The 18,862-nt window shown below is 38.2% G+C and overlaps 1 protein-coding gene across 2 annotated transcripts in view; it reads right to left on the bottom strand.

Moving 5' to 3' along the window:
* The window catches only part of GRAMD1C (GRAM domain containing 1C), a 100,599-nt gene extending 82,374 nt beyond the window's left edge, over positions 1-18,225 (bottom strand). For both annotated transcript variants that reach the window (XM_036851719.1, XM_036851718.1), the window contains exon 1: positions 18,123-18,225. In XM_036851719.1, the coding sequence (XP_036707614.1) occupies positions 18,123-18,149 (27 nt within the window). In that variant the 5' untranslated portion in view covers positions 18,150-18,225. The remainder of the gene's footprint in view (positions 1-18,122) is intronic.
* Between the last annotated feature and the right edge of the window lie 637 nt (positions 18,226-18,862).

Raw genomic sequence — 18,862 nt, forward strand, 5'->3', positions numbered from 1 at the left:
TTGTCTTAGATATTCTTGGCCCTTGCATTTCCATATGAACTTAGATTCAGCTTGTAAATTTCCACACCAAAAAAAAAAAAAATCAGTTGGGATCTTGATAGGGATGGCACTGAATTTGTAGATTAGTTTAGGGAGTCCTGCCATCTCAACAATGTTAAATCTTCCAACTCATGAACAAAAAATATCTTTTCATTTATTTATAGAATCTAAAATTTCTTTCATGCGGCTTCATAGTTTCAGTGTTCCTGTCTTACACTTCTTTTGTTAAATTTATTCCTAAGTATTTTATTCTTTTGATGCTATTGTTAATGGAATTCTTTTTTAAATTTCATTTTCAAGTTGTTCACTGCAATGTATAGATTTTCAATTAAGTTTGGTTTTAGAATCAGGATAACACTAGCCTCAGTGAATGATTTAGGAAGTGTTCCTTTTTTTTTTTTTTTTTTAATGGAAGAGATTTTGAAGGATTTGTGTTAATTCTCCTTTAAACAATGTGGTAGAATCTGCCAGTGAAGCCATCTGGTACTGAGCTTTACTCTGTGAAGTTTTCTTGCTTTGGTTTGGTTTGGATTGGTTTTCTTAGTAATTCAATCTCTTTCCTTGTTATAGGTCTTTTGAGATTTTCTATTTCTTCTTGAGTCAGTTTCAGTAGTTAGTGTTTTTCTAGGAATTTGTCTAGTTCATCTACGTTCTCTCAGGTACTATTTCAAATGTATAAGGTTAGCAAAACTTTAAAGACCGATAATATCAAGTGTATTGGAACAAAAACCAAGATAGACTATATGTTCAGCCATATCTCAACAAATTAAGAGAAGTGAAATCATACAGAGTGTGTTTTCTGACCATAATGAAATCAATCTAGAAATCAGCAACAGGAAGATAGCACAAAAATTCCCAAACACTTGGACACTAAACAACGCACATCTAAATAATCCATGGGCCAAAGAGGAAGTCTCAGGGGAAATAAAAATATACTGAACTGAATGAAAATAAAAATACAATATATCAACATTTGTGGGACACAATTGAAGCTGAGAAACAAATTTATAGCACTAAATACCCACATTAGAAAAGGGGAAAAGTCTAATAATCTCAGTGTCCAACTCAAAAACTTAGGAGAGAGCAAAATAAACCCAACATGAGCAAAAAAAAAAAAAAGTATATAATAAAGATAAGAGAAATCAATGAAACAGAAAAACAAAAATAGAGTATCGATGAAAAAAGAGATGATTCTTTTAAAATAATCAATGAAACTGGCAAATCTATAGCAAGACTGACAAAGGAAAAAAAACCTTGAGCAAGAAGATATGAATCACCAATATGAGGAATAAGACAAGGTATATAGCACTACAGACTCCAAAGACATCAAAAGGAAATAAGGCAATACTATAAACAGCTCTACACATATAAATATGACAACTTAGATGAATACACACAAACTATCACAACTCACTCAATATGAAATTATTTGAATAGATTTACAACCATTAATGAAATTGACTCTATAATTTTAAATCTCCCAAGGAAGAAATCTCCAGTCCCAGATGGCTTCCGTGGAGAATTTTATAAAACTTTAAAAAAATTAACTCTAAGTCTATACAGCCTCTTCTAAAAAACAGAAGAGAAGGGAGCACTTCCCTACTCATTATATTAAGGTAGTATTACCCTGATACCAAAAACAAGATAAGACAGTACAAAAAAAAGAAAATTACAGAACAATATCCCTCATAAATATAGATGCAAAATCCCTAACAATATACTAGCAACTGCAATACAGCAATAAATGAAAATTATACAACATGACTGACTGGAGTTTATTCCTGGAATCCAAGGCAGGTTCAACATTCACAAATCGACCAACGTAATTCACCATACTAACATGTTGAAAAAGAAAAATCACATTACCACATCATTTGAAACAGAAATAAAATTTCACAAAAGTCAATGTCCATTTGTGATTTTATTAATTAATTAATTTGTTTGTTTGTTTGTTTATGGCTGCGTTGGGTCTTTGTTGCTGCACACGGGCTTTCTCTAGTTGCAGCAAGCAGGGGCTACTCTTCGTTGTGGTGCGTGGGCTTCTCACTGCAGTGGCTTCTCTTTGTTGCACAGCACGGCCTCTAGGTGCGCGGGCTTCAGTAATTGTGGCTCGCAGGCGTAGTTGCTCTGTGGCATGTGGGATCTGCCCGGACCAGGGCTTGAACCCATGTTCCCTGCATTGGCAGGCAGATTCTTAACCACTGTGCCACCAGGGAAGTCCCATTTGTGATTTTAAAAACTCAGAAAAATAGGAATACAGGAAACTTCCTCAATTTGATAAAGAACATCTACAAAATACCTATAGTTAACAAAATACTTCAATAGTGAAAGACAATGCTTTCTCCCTAAGATCAAGAAAAAGCCAAGGATGTCCATTCTTACCACTCTTAGTCAACATAGTGTTGCAAGTTCTATTCAGCACAACAAGGTAAGAAAGGAAACAAAAACATACAGATCAATAAGGGAGAAGTAAAACCATCTTTGTTTATATATGACATGATTGTCTAAACAGAAATCCCAATATGAACACAATATGAAAAGATGTGTATGCTGAAAACTAGAAAACAACTGATGAAAGAAATCAAGAGATCTAAATACACAGAGAGACATACCACGTCCCTGGATTGAAAGACTCAATGTAGTAAAAATGTCAATCTTCCCCGAAGATATATAGGTTTTACACAATTTCTACCAAAATCCCAGCAAGATCGTTTGCAGATACAGACAAGATCACAGGCATACCTCAAAGATACTGCAGGTTCAGTTCCAGATCACTGCAATAAAGTAAATATTGCAATAAAGTGAGCCATTCAAATTTTTTGGTTTCCCACTGTATACAAAAATTATGTTTACACTGTACTGTAGTCTATTAATGTGCAATAGCATTATGTCTAAAAAAAATGTAAATACCTTAACTAAAAATACTTATTGCTAAAAAATGCTAACCATCATCCAAGCCTTCAGCAAGTCATAATCTTTTTTCTGGTGGAGATTTTTGCCTCAATGTTGACAGCTGCTGATTGAACAAGGTGGTGGTTGCTGAAGTTGGGGTGACTATGGAAATTCTTAAAATAATACTACAATGAAGTCTGTCACATAGACTGACTCATCCTTTCATGAATGATTTATCTGTAGCATGCAAATACGGTTCGATAGTATTTTACTTACAGTAGATGTTCTTTCAAAACTGTAGTCAATCCTCTCACAACCTGCTGCTGCTTTATTAACTAAGTTTATGTCATACTCTAGATCCTTTCGTTGTCATTTCAGCAATCTTCACGCCATCTTCACTACGAGTGGATTCCATCTCATGAAAACATTTTCTTTGCTCATCTATAAAAAGCAACTCTTCATCCATTAAAGGTTCATCCTGAGATTGCAGCAATTCAGTCATCTCTTCAGGCTCCACTTCTAATTCTAGTTCTCTTGTTATTTCCACCACATCTGCAGTTACTTCCTCCACTAAAGTACTGAACCCCTCAAAGTCATCCATGAGAGCTGAAATCAACTTCTTCCAAACTCCTGTTAATGTTGATATTTTGACCTCTCCCCAAGAATCACAAACGTTCTTAATGGCATCTAGGATGGTGAATCCTTTCCAGAAGATTTTCAATTTACTTTGCCCAGACCCATCAGAGGAATCACTTCCTATGTCAGCTATAGTTTTATGAAATGTATTTCTTAAATAACAAGAATTGAAAGTCGAAGTTACTCCTTGACCCATGGGCTGCATCATGAATGTTGTGTTAGCAGGCATGAAAACAACATTAATCTCCTTGTATATCTCCATCAGAGCTCCTGGGTGACCAGATGCATTGTCAATGAGCGGTAATATTTTGAAGAACTCTTTTTTTTAAGCAGCAGGTCTCGACAGTGGGCTTAAAATAGTCAGTAAACCATATTGTAAGCAGATGTGCTGTCATCCGGGCCTTGTTGTGCACAGAGTAGATTTGGCATAATTCTTAAGGGCCCTAGGATTTTCAGAATGGTAAATGAGCACTGGCCTCAACTTAAGTCACCAGCAGCATTGGACCCTAACAAGAGAGTCAGCCTGTTCTCTGAAGCTCGGAAGACAAGCACTGACTTCTCCTCCCCAGCTATAAATGTCCTAGATGGCATCTTCTTCCAGTATTAGGCTCTTTTGTTTACACTGAAAATCTATTGCTTAGTGTAGCCACCTTTGTTAATTATCTTAGCAAGATATTTTGGATAATTTTACTGCAGTTTCACCTTGAACTTTGATGTTATGGAGATGGCTTCCTTCCTTAAACCTCATGAAACAGCATCTGCCAGCTTCAAACTTTTCTTCTGCAGCTTCCTTACCTCTCTCAGTCTTTGCAGAACTGAAGAGAGTTAGGACCTTGTCGGGATTAGGCTTTGGCTTAAGGGACTGTTGTGGCTGGTTTGATCTTCTATGCAGACCACTAAAACTTTCTCCGTATCAGCAATAAGGCTATTTTGTTTCCTTATCATTCCTGTTCACTGAAGTAGCACTTTTAGTTTCCTTCAAGAACTTTTCCTTTGCATTCGAAACATGGCTAACTGACGCAAAATGCCTAGCTTTCAGCCTATCTCGGCTTTCGACATGCTTTCCTCACTAAGCTTAATCACTTCTAGCTTTTGATTTCAAGTGAGAGATGTATGACTCTTCCTTTCACTTGAACACTTGCAGGGTTATTAAACGGCCTAATCTCAATATTATTGTGTCTCAGGGAATAGGGAGGTCCACAGAGAGGATGAGAGACAGGGGAACGGCAGGTCAGTGGAGCAGTCAGAACATAAAACATTTACTGATCAAGGTAAATGTCTTATGTTCGGACATAAAACATCCCCAAACAATTACAATACTAACATCAAAGATCATTGATCACAGATCACCATAACAAATATAACAATAAAAAAAGTTTGAAATATGCAAGAATTACCAAAATGTGACACAGAGACACAAAGTGAGCAAATGTTGGAAAAATGGTACTGACAGGCTTGCTCAACACAAGCTACAAACCTTCAATTTGTAAAGTATGCAATATCTGTGAAGTGCAATAAAACAAGGTATGGCTATATTCTAAAATTTAAATTTATATGTAAGGGCCCTTTTCACGATAAAAACAGTCAACAAGGAGGCAAGAATGCAGAGAAATTGTATCACTCACACTTTGCTAGTGGAAATGTAAAATAGTACAGCAACTCTGGAAAAGTTTGGCAGTTTCTTAAAAACTAAATATGCAACGATCAGATGACCCAACAATTGCACTCCTGGGCATTTATCCCAGATGAAAACTTATGTTCACACAAACACCTGTACGTGGATGTTTATAGCAGCTTTATTCATCATGGTCGAAAACTGGAAACAGCCCAGATGTTCTTCAATGGAAGAATGGTTAAACTGTGATTGATCCATACCATGGAATACTACTCAGCATTAAAGAGGAATAAACTATTGGTACATAAAACAAAATGGATGGATCTGCAGGGGAATATGAGTGAAAATAGCCAATATAAAATGTTACATAACTGTATTATTTCTTTTATATAATATTCTTGAAATGAAACAATTATCAAAATGGAAAATGTTTTCCACTAACCTGGAAAACAGGTTAGTGGTTGCCAAGGGTTAAGTAGGGGCAAGGGGCAGAAATAAAGTGGCTGTGTCTATAAAAGGGTTGTGCCTATAAAAAGGATTCTTGTTGTGAAAGAAATGTTCCATATCTTGACCTTATCAATATCAATATGCTAGCCGTGATATTGTACTACAGTTTTGCAGGATGTTACCATTAGGCAAAACTGTTTAAAGGGTACAGAGTATCTCTATTATTCTTACAACTACATGTGAATGTAAAATTATCTCAAACTACAAGTGAAAACAAAAGAGTAAAAGAAGGAAAGGTTGGTAGGGATAGAATAAAGGTGTTAATTCTGTGTAAGAGGGGAAAATGTTTAAAGTGCTTTTAATTCTGATTCAGATGTCAATACCCCATACCCTTATTTGTACTGCCTACCATTAGGCCATTTTACTACTTAGTAACATCTTGACCAGAGAAAAAATGCAATTAAAATAACGTAATGATTGAGCCAAGTGTGACTAGGGTAATAGCAGCTCACTCTGGTAGTTGGACAGGAAGTTTTAGAGGGACTAACATGCTATCTATTGAATCTCCTTCTGCTCGCTCATAAAGTATTAAATCCAAGTCCCAAATCCAAGTCCCAGTTTCCCCCACCACCCCAAGCCCAAGTTGAGACAGATAAGCTTCCTTGTCTTCAACCTGCCCTTTCACGGAGGGTAAAACTCTTCAAGAGTCATAGCTTTGTAAAAAGTTCTCAGTTCCAATTCCTACAAATCCAAGGCATCATCCCCTATCCCGGGGTGGCCATTAAACCTTTGGTTACTGAGACTAATAAACTCCTCAGGGCTGCCTCAGCATTAATTCTCATGCTTACAACTCTGGCAATCAGTTCCCTCTTCTCCTTTAGCCCTTAGTTATTTCCCTTGCTACCTTGAGAGCCCAGAAAAGCATTGTATTAAAAAGATGTTTGTAACATTTCACGGAGAATTTCTAGGTACTTGGTAGCAAAAGAGCTTTTAAGTTAGACAGTCCTCTCTCCATATTGCTAGAAATGTTAGTTCCTATCCCTTTATAATTAAATCTAAAAGTGCTAAAAAGAGATCTAGGTTTTTCAAACAATATCTATCTATAATTGAAATTTTTTATTGCATAAAATATGTTTTTTAAGCCAACAGAAATTGGAAAACAAGTTTACTCTTTTTATCAGTTTCCAAAGTGAAAATACAAAATATCATTTTTAGCTTGAAAAAAATCCAAGATATGTTGTGGAGGACAGCATATTACAGGAAGCCTCTTAGTTGCCAAAGTTTGTTACAAACATACTAATTAATCCTCGTGGGCTTTTAAAAAAAATGTACAGTGCAACATTAATTAATCGTCATGATGTACCTATAAATCTGGTTTGTGGCAAGTTTTATCCCCCAGTTATAAGTGGAAACGCTTACCCGTGAATAACAATAATATGATCATGCAATACGTCAGTGACAAAGCACACAATCAAGACTTCTGATTTCTTGTACAATTAGAAAAACTAGATTATGATCTAGAAAACTTCAAACATAATATTTTTTATTAAAACATAGGTATACTACTTATTATCTGTACATATGTAGATAATATTTTAAAATCTAGACTTGTTTTGCTCTTAAAATGTTTTAGAGCAAAAAAAGAAACAACAAATTTTCTAATCTCTTTAAAATTCTCCTACTCCACCTCTTCTTTTTCCTATTGCCCTTACTAAATCAAAGAACTGAGGGATCTGATATCAAATACTTCTTTATTCTATTTATATTTGTCAAGATTTCCAAATACACAATTATTTAAAGAAAAACACATCAAGGAACTCTTAACAAATTTAGTTTTAATTTTACTTACACAATTCAGAAAACTTTATAAATCCTTCCACTTTTAAAATGCCAATATCAACTAATCATCTATTAAGGAATAAGTATATACAAGTGACAAATATTTTTAAATGGGAACTTTATTAAGTACCTTACCCAAAGCACTAATGCTTCTATTTAAAAAATCCAGTATTGGCTTCCCTGGTGGCGCAGTGGTTGAGAATCTGCCTGCTAATGCAGGGGACACGGGTTCGAGCCCTGGTCTGGGAAGATCCCACATGCCACGGAGCAGCTAGGGCCCGTGAGCCACAACTACTGAGCCTGCGCGTCTGGAGCCTGTGCTCCGCAACAAGAGAAGCCGCGATAGTGAGAGGCCCGCGCACCGCGATGAAGAGTAACCCCCGCTTGCCTCAACTAGAGAAAGCCCTCGCACAGAAACGAAGACGCAACACAGCCAAAAATAAATATAAAAATAAACAAATAGGGCTTCCCTGGTGGCGCAGTGGTTGAGAATCTGCCTGCCAATGCAGGGCACACGGGTTCGAGTCCTGGTCTGGGAAGATCCCACATGCCACGGAGCAACTGGGCCCGTGAGCCACAATTACTGAGCCTGCACGTCTGGAGCCTGTGCTCCGCAACAAGAGAGGCCGCGATAGTGAGAGGCCCGCGCATCGCGATGAAGAGTGGCCCCCACTTGCCACAACTAGAGAAAGCCCTCGCACAGAAACGAAGACCCAACACAGCCATAAATAAAATAAATAAATAAAATTTGAAAAAGAAAATGCTCCCTATTAAAAAAAAAAAAAAAAGAGGGAAAGCAATATTTAAAAAAAAAGAGTCCTTCTCTAAAAATAAAAATAAAATAAAAAAATAAATAAACAAAAGATTACTAAAAAAAAAAAAAAAATCCAGTATTGCAGCAACATGGATGGACCTAGAGATTTTCATACTTAGTGAAGTAAGTCAGACACAGAAAAACAAATATCATATGCTTATATGTGGAATCTAAAAAAAAAGGGTACAAATGAACTTATTTACAAAATAGAAGTAGAGTCACGGATGTAGAAAACAAACTTACGGTTACCAGGGAATAAGGGGTGGGGAGGGATAAATTGGGAGACTGGGATTGACCTGTACACACTATTATACATAAAATAGATAACTAATAAGAACCTGCTGTATAGCACAAGGAACTCTATTCAATACTCTGTAATGGCCTATATGGAAAAGAATCTAAAAAAAAACAAAAAGAGTGGATATATGTATATATATAACTGATTCACTTTGCTGTATGCCTGAAACTAACACAACATTGTAAATCACCTATACTCCAATAAAAATTTTTAAAAATCCAGTAAAGGATGTCATCTTCTAAACATACATAACAGAAAATCTCAAAGGCTTTTTTCTACTCCCAATAGTTGCTAGCTCTACAGCACTAAGAGAAGTTAACACTAAATAAATGCATCTGCTGCAGATCTCTGTATGCTTTTCCTCTGGGACCTAATCCACGGGGACTATACCATTACCTTAGTCAGGAAAAAAAAAAGTTTTTGATTTTGGGTTTTTTTCTTCTGCTATGTATTTTTGCTAACAGATAAAGGGCAAAGCATAAATAGTTATTTCCTATTAACTTCATTTTAAATTTCATTTCTTCATTTCACATCATTTTTATTGTTACATTAGGATTTAAAAGTTAATGATAAAACTCACCTCCCACATACTAGGATTAAATATTTTCATTTTAAAATAAAAAAATAAAACAAATGTAACAAGATTCCTATGTTTATATTATAAGATGGAAATCGAAAATCTGTAGCTTTTGATCTCAGTATCAGTTGCTACGGTGATTTAATCATATTCATTTAAATTAAAGTCCTACTGTCAGAAAGACACTAGCCAGTCTATTAAGATTAAATGGATAGGGTCTAAAATAAATCAACTTCGGGGGTGGGGGGGGAAACCTTAATAAACTTTGGTTTACTTTCTTGTATCCTTTTGTTAAGTTTTCACAATTTTTTTTATTTGCGGGAAAGCATCAAAATAATTTTCCAATAGTACAAATATTATGTCCTCTTATCTAGAACTTTTCAACCTTTTTACAACTGGGACAATGTTAAGGGAAGGTGTTCCCCATGTAACATACTCTCTTATGACCGACAGACACAAAGCTTTCAGGACTGTAATTTATGAGCACTTGCTAGCCATAAACCTCTTTTGTCTTGATTCAAGACACACTGGTGCTGCAATACTATGGCCCAATCTCGAATTTTACAAGTGAGCCACCTGAGGCCGAACAGGTTAAACAACATACTCAAGAGCACTACACAGTGAAATCACCAGGGGCAGAGCATGCACTCTATCCCAGATGTTTTGTTCCTGATCTCCAATTTGTTCAATTATATCATGCTGGCCTCTAAATTCATTACAGTTAGATCAATAGAGTTAGCCGGGCCAGAATATATGAGATATTCCACCTAAGTGAAGTTTTCAGATCCCTGGGGCTTAACACTTTAAATACCAAAAGTTTACAAAGTGCTCAATCTTTTTTGGTAGAAACTTTCCCAAAGTGAAAAGGCGCAAAACTAGGTTCCTTGGGTGTTCCAGTGAAACGGCTCTGACACTCTACTAATTCTTTGCTTAACTACCCAGTCATGTGCCGCATGAATATTTTCCTGTTATGCTATTGGTCTTCGTTCTGTTACTCTTGGATCTCTCGGTGAACTCTGCCATCTTACTGTACTCATTCAATTCCTACTTTATTGCCGGGAGAACATGAAAATGGCAACATGGCGGAGTAGAGTGGTAGAAGCATATGGATTTAAAATGGCAGAGGGAAAAAAATGCATTATTTATTTTCCAGACTTCTTAACCATTTTTACCAGCTACAGTACTATATTAGAGTCAATGCTCTGCATAGACCTTTGGCCTCCACATTGAGAGGCCCAAGTTCCTACACTTTTTGAGCTTCTGCTATCATTTCTTGCTACTGTCCATGTGTCATCACCAAATAATTCCCATCTCCAATAATCTATTCAATTACACAATGGGAACCTACTTATTTAGGCTTATAAAAAACATGTCAAAAAATACATTAAAGAAATTCCAAATGAAAGCTTAGGGATTCTCCTTTTACAAGATCCATCGGCATCAACTCTGATTTAGCTCTTCAGGTTCTTTTTTGGTTTTGTTTGCTTCTAAGTTCTGATAGTTCTACTTTCTGAATAAGTGACCTCTGGAAAAGTTAGTAAAATTTCTGAGATGTTGTATTTGTCTGTAAATCTATTCCATGCGAATTCATATAAAAAGTCCTCAAAATAAAGTGTTTGCAATCATCATAGAAACTTAAACTGAGCCAAAGTGAACATTGGACACTCTAAGTCAGTGCTTCTCAAACTTGAATGTGCATACAAATCACCTGGAATTCCTGTGAAAATGAAGATTCTGATTCAGTAGGTCTGAGGTTGGGCCCAGGATTCTGCATTTCTAATCAGGTAATGCCGAGTCTGCTAGCCCCACATACCAAACTTAAAGAGTAGCAAAGCTCTAGAACACTTACCTCTATTTTTCTCTCTCCTTCTATTTCTAAATCCTCTCATTCCTTTGCTTTTTCCTTTTCTTGCTTCACCCTTTTTTGTTTTAAGTCTGCCACAGGAACTGCTACAGTCTAGCCCTGTAGATAACACTTGGAGCTATAAAGGTTTTCCAAACTATAACATAAGCTATAAAAATCACAGTGCAGAAGGGTGAAAACACTACAGCAGTCATAAACTTCCTCAAAATGTGACCAAAAATAATATAATCAATATAGATGACATGATTTTTAGGATATGTAGCTATTTTAGTATATTTCTTAGCAATTAAATATTTTCCTTAGTATATGATTCCAAAAAAATATATGATGTTAATTTTTTTAATGGGCAGTAAGAACCTGTTATTTATGCTAAGATTCAGTAGCATTCAATAAATGAGCTGCTAATTATGAACGGAATAATGGTGCTTAAACTGATCCTTATAACCTGTTAATATTATGTTTTTTCTTAATCTAGTCTAAAATTATAAGAAATTCTGCTACCAAGTATACCTAATCCTCAAGAGACGAGCTTTCTAATGAATAAGTATTGGAACTACATATGCCTTAGAATCTTATGTAAATTTCACTTACAGTTGCATTACACCAGATTCTATCAAATGGCTCATAACTCTCATAGGAATTGCTAGATTTAGAATGAGCCCTTTAAAATAATAACTGCTGGCATTCATATGGTAACAGAAATGTTGTTCTTACCAAAGACTCTGTGCTCCTAATCAACAAGCAAGAGTCTCATTTTACAGTGGGGAAACCTGAAGCATATCCAGGATATACAACCAGGTGAACACAGGGCAAAAAGAATATGAAACTCCTACCTTTAAAACCTATCCTATAATCATTACACACTACAGGTCAAACGTTGTTAAACCTCCTTTTAGGTACAGGAACTAATTCTTTAAATCAAAATTATGTAAAGTGGCTGGTTTCTCAGTAACACTGAGAAATACAGTTTCTGTATGATATTAGTCTCTTGCCAATATAAGGAACAACAATGTAAGTGGAATCCATTTCTGTGGTGTAGTTTTCTCCCAGGGAAACTGGAGCAGATAATCCTACTCCATCACTGCATCGCAATGCAGTGGCCACAACACTGCATTCTAGTGGCCAAAGGAGAGCATAACCAGAAATGTCTTTGGGACTCTGGATTAAAACTTAAATATCTAAAGTCTAGAAGTTAATAAGAAAATATTATAAATAAGAATTGCTATAGACAAAGAAATATTGCATTTAAGATTAAAATGAAGATATAAGAAAGAAAATATATTACCCAAAAGCTCCAGTCACCACTCCAGTTATGTAAATTGGGCCCCTGTTTTGTAGCTGACACTATATTATTCTCATCCACAACTGGACTAAGATTTTCCTCTAACTCTTCCTGTAACTCAGCAGCAAAGCTTGAATCCCTTTCATTTACTACCTGGAAACAAGTATCAAACAATTAAACTACTTACTGAGAAATGCCCCATTTTAAAAAGAAAACAGTTAATGTTCAAAATACTCAAATCAATATAAAAAGGACAGTATGTAAGCTTTTAGAAAAGAGTAATTAATATGTTTTTGCTTCTATAATTCATATGTTTATACATGCAACATATACTTTCCAACTGCTACTATTTATTAGGTAGTTTAGTTGGCACTAGAGTGAACCAGGAGTTCATAGTCAGCTAGAGGAACAATTAAACAGAAAAAAAAAAAAAAAGTAACAGGAGTTAACAATTGGTTCAACCTCTTTGGAGAATAATTTGCAATGCCTAGTAGGGTCTAAGATGGGTATACATGTACTACCACCCAGGAATTTAATGTACATGAAGTTAACAATGTTTGTATCACCAAGAAAGTGGAAACAACCTTACTGTCCATTGGTAGGGAAATTGGTAAATTAACTCTGATTTATACAAACACGAAGAAATAAAATAAATGAATCAGATGTCTCAACCAGGCACTGGCCTCAACCTATAGAGTGCTTAGGGGAAAGGTTATACCCTATGCAAGATATTGGCCCATGGGGTGGTCACTCGTGAAAGAACAGTCACTATAGAGTTTAAAAAAAAGGGATCGGGGGTGGAGCGGCTTCCATCATAAGAGCACAAAGCTCACCAGGATCTTAAACACTGCTGCCGCTACTGCAGTCACCACCTATGCCTCTTTTAACAAAAATGCTGATCCTCAGGGTTACAGGGAAAACCACCCACAGCACCCATGTGGCACAGTAAAGGGATATAATTCAAACACAACTTCAGCTTGAGTTTCCTAAACTCTATGAAGTAACCACTGCCATGGGGGAAGCCCCTAACCCTGGTGATACTGATTTGAGGTTCTCTGGAGGAAGAAATTTACAAATATGAAAGGATAGAGAGGACCCCCTCCACAGGAAGTACATTCACTAACCATCAAAAAGAGAGAGAAAAAAAGAAACAAACACGGCTGGATACAGGGAGAAGAAACCAACCCCCCTCCCAAAAAAAAAATTGAAACAGAGGTCCACAATTTGACACGGTTGGAAATCCAAAACGTATTAAAATAATTTATACGACAAAAGGTAAAGATTGGCTTTCATACCTCTACAGCATAGGGTTTTTAAAAAATATATAACCATTTTTTTATTGAAGTATAGTTAACTTACAATGTTGTGTCAGTTTCAGGTGTACAGCAAAGTGATTCAGTTCTAAATATATATTCTTTTTCAGATTCTTTTCCATTATAGGTTATTACAAGATATTCAACATCAGTAGGTCCTTATTGTTTATCTGTTTTATATATAGTAGTGTGCACATGTTAATCCCAAACTCCTAATTTACCTCTCCCCGCCCGCACCATCCCCTCTGGTAACCATAAGGTTGTTTTCTATGTCTGTGAGTCTCTTTCTGTTTTGTAAATAAGTTCATTTATATCATTTTTTTTAAGATTCTACATATAAGTGACATCGTATGATTTTTGTCCTTGACTTACTTCACTTAATATGATAATTTCTAGATCCATCCATGTTACTGTAAATGGCCTTATTTCATTCTTTTTTATGGCTGAGTAATATTCCATTGTATATATATATGTACCACATCTCCTTTATCCATTCATCTGTCGATGTACACTTAGGTTGCTTCCATGTCTTGGCTATTGTAAACAGTGCTGCTATGAACATTGGGGTGTGTGTATCTTTTCTCTAGATATATGCACAGGAGTGGGATTTATAGCATAGGTTTTGAGTGAACTTCAACATGTGCTGAAATGCACTGATTGGCAAATCTTCATGGTTCTAATCAATACTGGGCTCAAACTACAGTTATACCTGAAGATCTAAAGAACTAAATTTAAACAGTTACCCTCTATAATCTTAGAGGAATTACTCAACATAAAATAGACAACAAATAGGCATGTCTCACCTTAACTACCAGAACTACTATCTTGCCTAAATTCTCCCTGGTCATAGAACACATTGCCCTAAAATATCCTGTAGTGGCAAAGGATGCTCTGACCCAATGAGTAATAAATTTACATCAAGTCTTTGGGGCTTACAAAATGGCTTTTATAAAAGTCGGACTCTATGCACCACCCCTCAACCCCTAGTTAAAATAGCTAACATAACTCAATGTAAAATAAAACAGGGCCTTCAAAGATTGAGATTTATTATATAAGACCTAATTAGTGAAAGAGTGATTATCCCTATTGCTTCTCCATTTAACAACCCAATGTGGCCTGGTAAAGATGGAAAAATGAATAGTGCCTCACAGTTGATTCCTGTATCCCTGATGCTATGGTCCTACCCGTGAAGGCCCCTCTACCCAATACTATTAAAATTACTGACACCATCCAATCAGAAACTGGTAAGTATTTTGATGTTATAAGTTTGACAAATATGTTCTGTTCAGTGACTTCTCAGTCACAGTTTGCCTTCCCCTCCAGAGGGACATGATATACCTTTACCTGGCTACCCATAAGGTATCTCAAAAGCCTTGCCACCACATACAACCTTTATAGGTAACTGTATCCAATTCTCTCCAGGAGTGCAGGTATGATGATGTTACATTGATTACATCCTCCTCTGAGGACATTCTTTTGACACACCCATTCAGGACGTGCAAATACTCATGAAAAGAGGATGGGTCATTGCCCCACACATAGTGTAAGGCCTGCTACCTTGGTTACATTCGTGAAAACTATTTGGTAAACCAAGGGCCACTCCATCCCTGACAATGTCAAGGAGCAACATTAAAACAAGTCCAACAAGGAACAATATATATTCAATATCCTGTGATAAACCATAATGGAAAAGAATATGAAAAATAATGTATATATCACTTGGCTGTACAGCAGAAATTAACACAACATTGTAAATCAACTATACTTGAATAAAATAAATTAAAAAAAGCAAAGTCCAACATCCTTTAGGTCCTTTTGGATACTGGAGGCTATATATTACTCATTTACAAATTTTACTTAAGCCTGTTTATGCTGTTACTTGCAGGTCAATCCACACTTAATAGGTGGATTCCCAAAAAAGATTCTAAAATTTGTCAAAATTATAATATAACAGACACTCCCAACAATGCTACTTCCTCCCCCATCCCCCCACACACGAAAAAACCCCACACACAAACACACATATAAACACACAAAGAATCCTTCACTGTAGAGACTTTAGCAGCCTCTTTTCATGACTCCTGGAGTCTCTGGACCACCCACAGCGTCCATAAGTTGTCCACTGGCTTCTGATGCAAGAAACTCTCTCCTCACCTCCACACAATATGCCATTTAAACAGCAATGACTGACAGCACACTGGACCCTCCTAGAAGCAGAGGCTCTCACAAGCCCTGAGCCTATGACCCTCCATACCCAGTTGCCCATTATGCCTTGGGTCCTGGGAGCAACACCTTGCAAGCTCAGCATAGCCACCAAGGTCTCCTTGCTGCAGGACAGAAACAAACCTGGGCCCTCCGGCATATCCCACCTACAGGCAGGCATGGCCCTCCCCTGTTCTCATTCAGATGTCATGGTGCTAGAAGAGGTCACCCCTCTCCTGAACCCCTTGAATACCTGGAGACCAGTCTGGATTCAACTGAGTGAAAGCAATAGGAGTTCAACACTTCTAACTCCCATCTGAAGTGTGAGGGACAAACTTGCTGTTCAGTGGACAGCATCATGACCCCTACACGTGCTGGAGCTCACTGGAGACCTACTGCTTTTCATCCCTTAACCAGGATGTCTCTGATGAAGGAAAGGACCCAGAGGTCTGCACAACTGGCTGAACTTCCCACAGTTTTCTTAACACTGAATGCTCTGGCCAACAATTGGCTCCATCTGCACATTTTCACAGACTCTTGGGCCATTGCCTAGGAGTTGTACCATTTGGAGTAAAGAACTCTGGAACTCTCTTGCTTTCAGATACTCAAAATATAAATCATAGTCCACGTGTCTATACATAAACTAAAGCCACAATAAAAGGTCTCACCAAGACGCTCCTTATCCCCATCAAGAGTTCCAGACATTACTAATAGTGACCAAGGTACTCATTTTATTTCTCAAAATACACATCATTGGGCTCTTGAACAAGGCATTCCATGGAACTTACACTTTCCTTACTGACTTCAGGCTGCAGCCCTCATACCATAGCCATGATGGCTTACTTAAACAAGTTCAAAATTAAACCCAGTGAAAAATGGTACATTTCAGTCATCAGTCAGACACCAACGGTGAACTGTAAACAGTCTCATTCAATTTTTTTATGTTTGCCTGCTGACAGCTTTTAGGCCTCACCCCCTCCTTCTTCCTCTCTGTCCCTCAAATGGGCAAGTTGGCAAAAAAAAAAAAAAAAAAAAAAGCCTGGGTGCTCTTTCCTTTGGTGTGGGTGGGAGAGTCAAACCAAGCAAGACCCTGTAGGCACACAGGAACCCCTGACCCCACCCCCTAACCACAATAAAAGCCCAGAGCCAGCCTCCTTCCCTTGCCCTTTCAAATCATTTTGGATTTTCTTGAGAAGACTGCCCTGCTCTTCCCTCTTCACTATGTACATATATAAGTAATAAGCCTTTAAATATAAGTAATAAACCTCTTCACGGTGTGTGTGTGTGGCATCGTCAGTTTCTCTCCCCAAATCAAATGTTGGGTAGGAGTCCATTCTGGCTTTACAGAGTGGCCACAGCAGAATCCTAGCTCTCTAAGGTATTAGCTACGCGGTCACTTGCAGTCGCTCAACCTCTCTAAATCTGTTTTCTCTACTCCACAGTCTGGGTAACAATGCTCTCTAGTCTAGACAATAAGCTCACTGAGAGCAGGGATCATCTGTGTTGCTCCCCATTTATCCCAAACACGCAGTGCCGGGGACATAGCTGAATGAGTGACTGCTTCGGTCCGTAAATATCTACCTGGCCTATTTCATAGTAATGTTTTGAGAATCAACTGACATAGCACATTCATTTATTTGTTCATCCAACAATTATTTGAGTGCCTCTGCCGTTTTATAAACTATAAAATGCTCTCGATTAAAAGGGACTGCACTGACTGCAACTCTCTCAAAGTTAAATACACACACACAACCAAGGTAAAAGCAATGAGGATAGTGTTCAGAAATAGAGGTACTCCTGCAACAAAAGTGGGCTTTCACCCTAGAGATTAATCAGCAAGTTCTTCCGTTAATCAAATAAGGTAGTAAACAAATAAAACTAGCTGAAACCAAAAACGTGGTTGACAGCACAGTGATTTAAACTATCTATAGTTCTGAGCCCTTTTATCAAGAGCTGAAAGTTAAGGGAATGGCGTGAGACTGGATCGACGTGATCCCAGGTCGGAATCATGACAGTGGGGCCTTAGGCTGGGGCGTCCGGACTAGGACATCTCGGGACCAAACGCCAGCGTTCCACGCCCACAAACAAGCAGATCTTCCCACCACCGCGCAGACGGAAAGGCTCCCAGGAAGCACAGGACACCGTTTCCTCGGTAACAACTTGCCAAATTACTCTAAAGAGCACCAAGAAAAGGAAAAAGACGAAATAATTTTCATAATCTGAGAGGGTTCAAACAACCTTCGTGAAGAAAACTGCCGGGTAAATCCCCCGCTTGGGAACTCGTCCCAGCACGGCGCCGCTTACCTGGCGGGCCGTCAGAGCGCCTTCCATCGCGGATCCCTCCGCCGCCGAGGTACCGCGCACGCGCGCCCCGCCGCGGGGAGGGGGCTGCAGGCGCGCGCCCCGAGGCCCCCCCGGCGCGCGCTCCCGGCTCAGGCCCCGCGCGTCCCTCCCGCCCGCGCTCCGAGGGCCACCTTGGGTCCCGTCGGCGCGTCTTGCGCCCTCTGGCGGCCATTCACGACTCACCTCCTCCACACGCACCCCTACCCCAGTTGTAATGTTAATTTGTTAGCTGGCAGGCCTTTTTTTTTTTTTTCCTTTATTTTTATTTTATTTATTTATTTTTATTTATTATTTTTTTTAATTTTTGGCTGTGTTGGGTCTTCGTTTCTGTGCAAGGGCTTTCTCTAGTTGCGGCAAGCGGGGGCCACTCTTCATCGCGGTGCGCAGGCCTCTCACTGTCGCGGCCTCTCTTGTTGCGGAGCACAGGCTCCAGACGCGCAGGCTCAGTAGTTGTGGCTCACGGGCCTAGTTGCTCACGGGCCTAGTTGCTCCGCGGCATGTGGGATCTTCCCAGACCAGGGCTCAAACCCGTGTCCCCTGCATTGGCAGGCAGACTCTCAACCACTGCGCCACCAGGGAAGCCCCGGCAGTTCTCTCTTTGCTAGGAATCAGGATGAGCCCCTGTCCTTACCTACCTCCCAACCTCAAACTCATGTGCCTACCGTGAAGTGGCTTCTAGGCACAAGTCACTCCTCAAAAAG

This window comes from Balaenoptera musculus, chromosome 4 (assembly GCF_009873245.2).
Source record: "Balaenoptera musculus isolate JJ_BM4_2016_0621 chromosome 4, mBalMus1.pri.v3, whole genome shotgun sequence".
Taxonomy (NCBI): domain Eukaryota; kingdom Metazoa; phylum Chordata; class Mammalia; order Artiodactyla; family Balaenopteridae; genus Balaenoptera; species Balaenoptera musculus.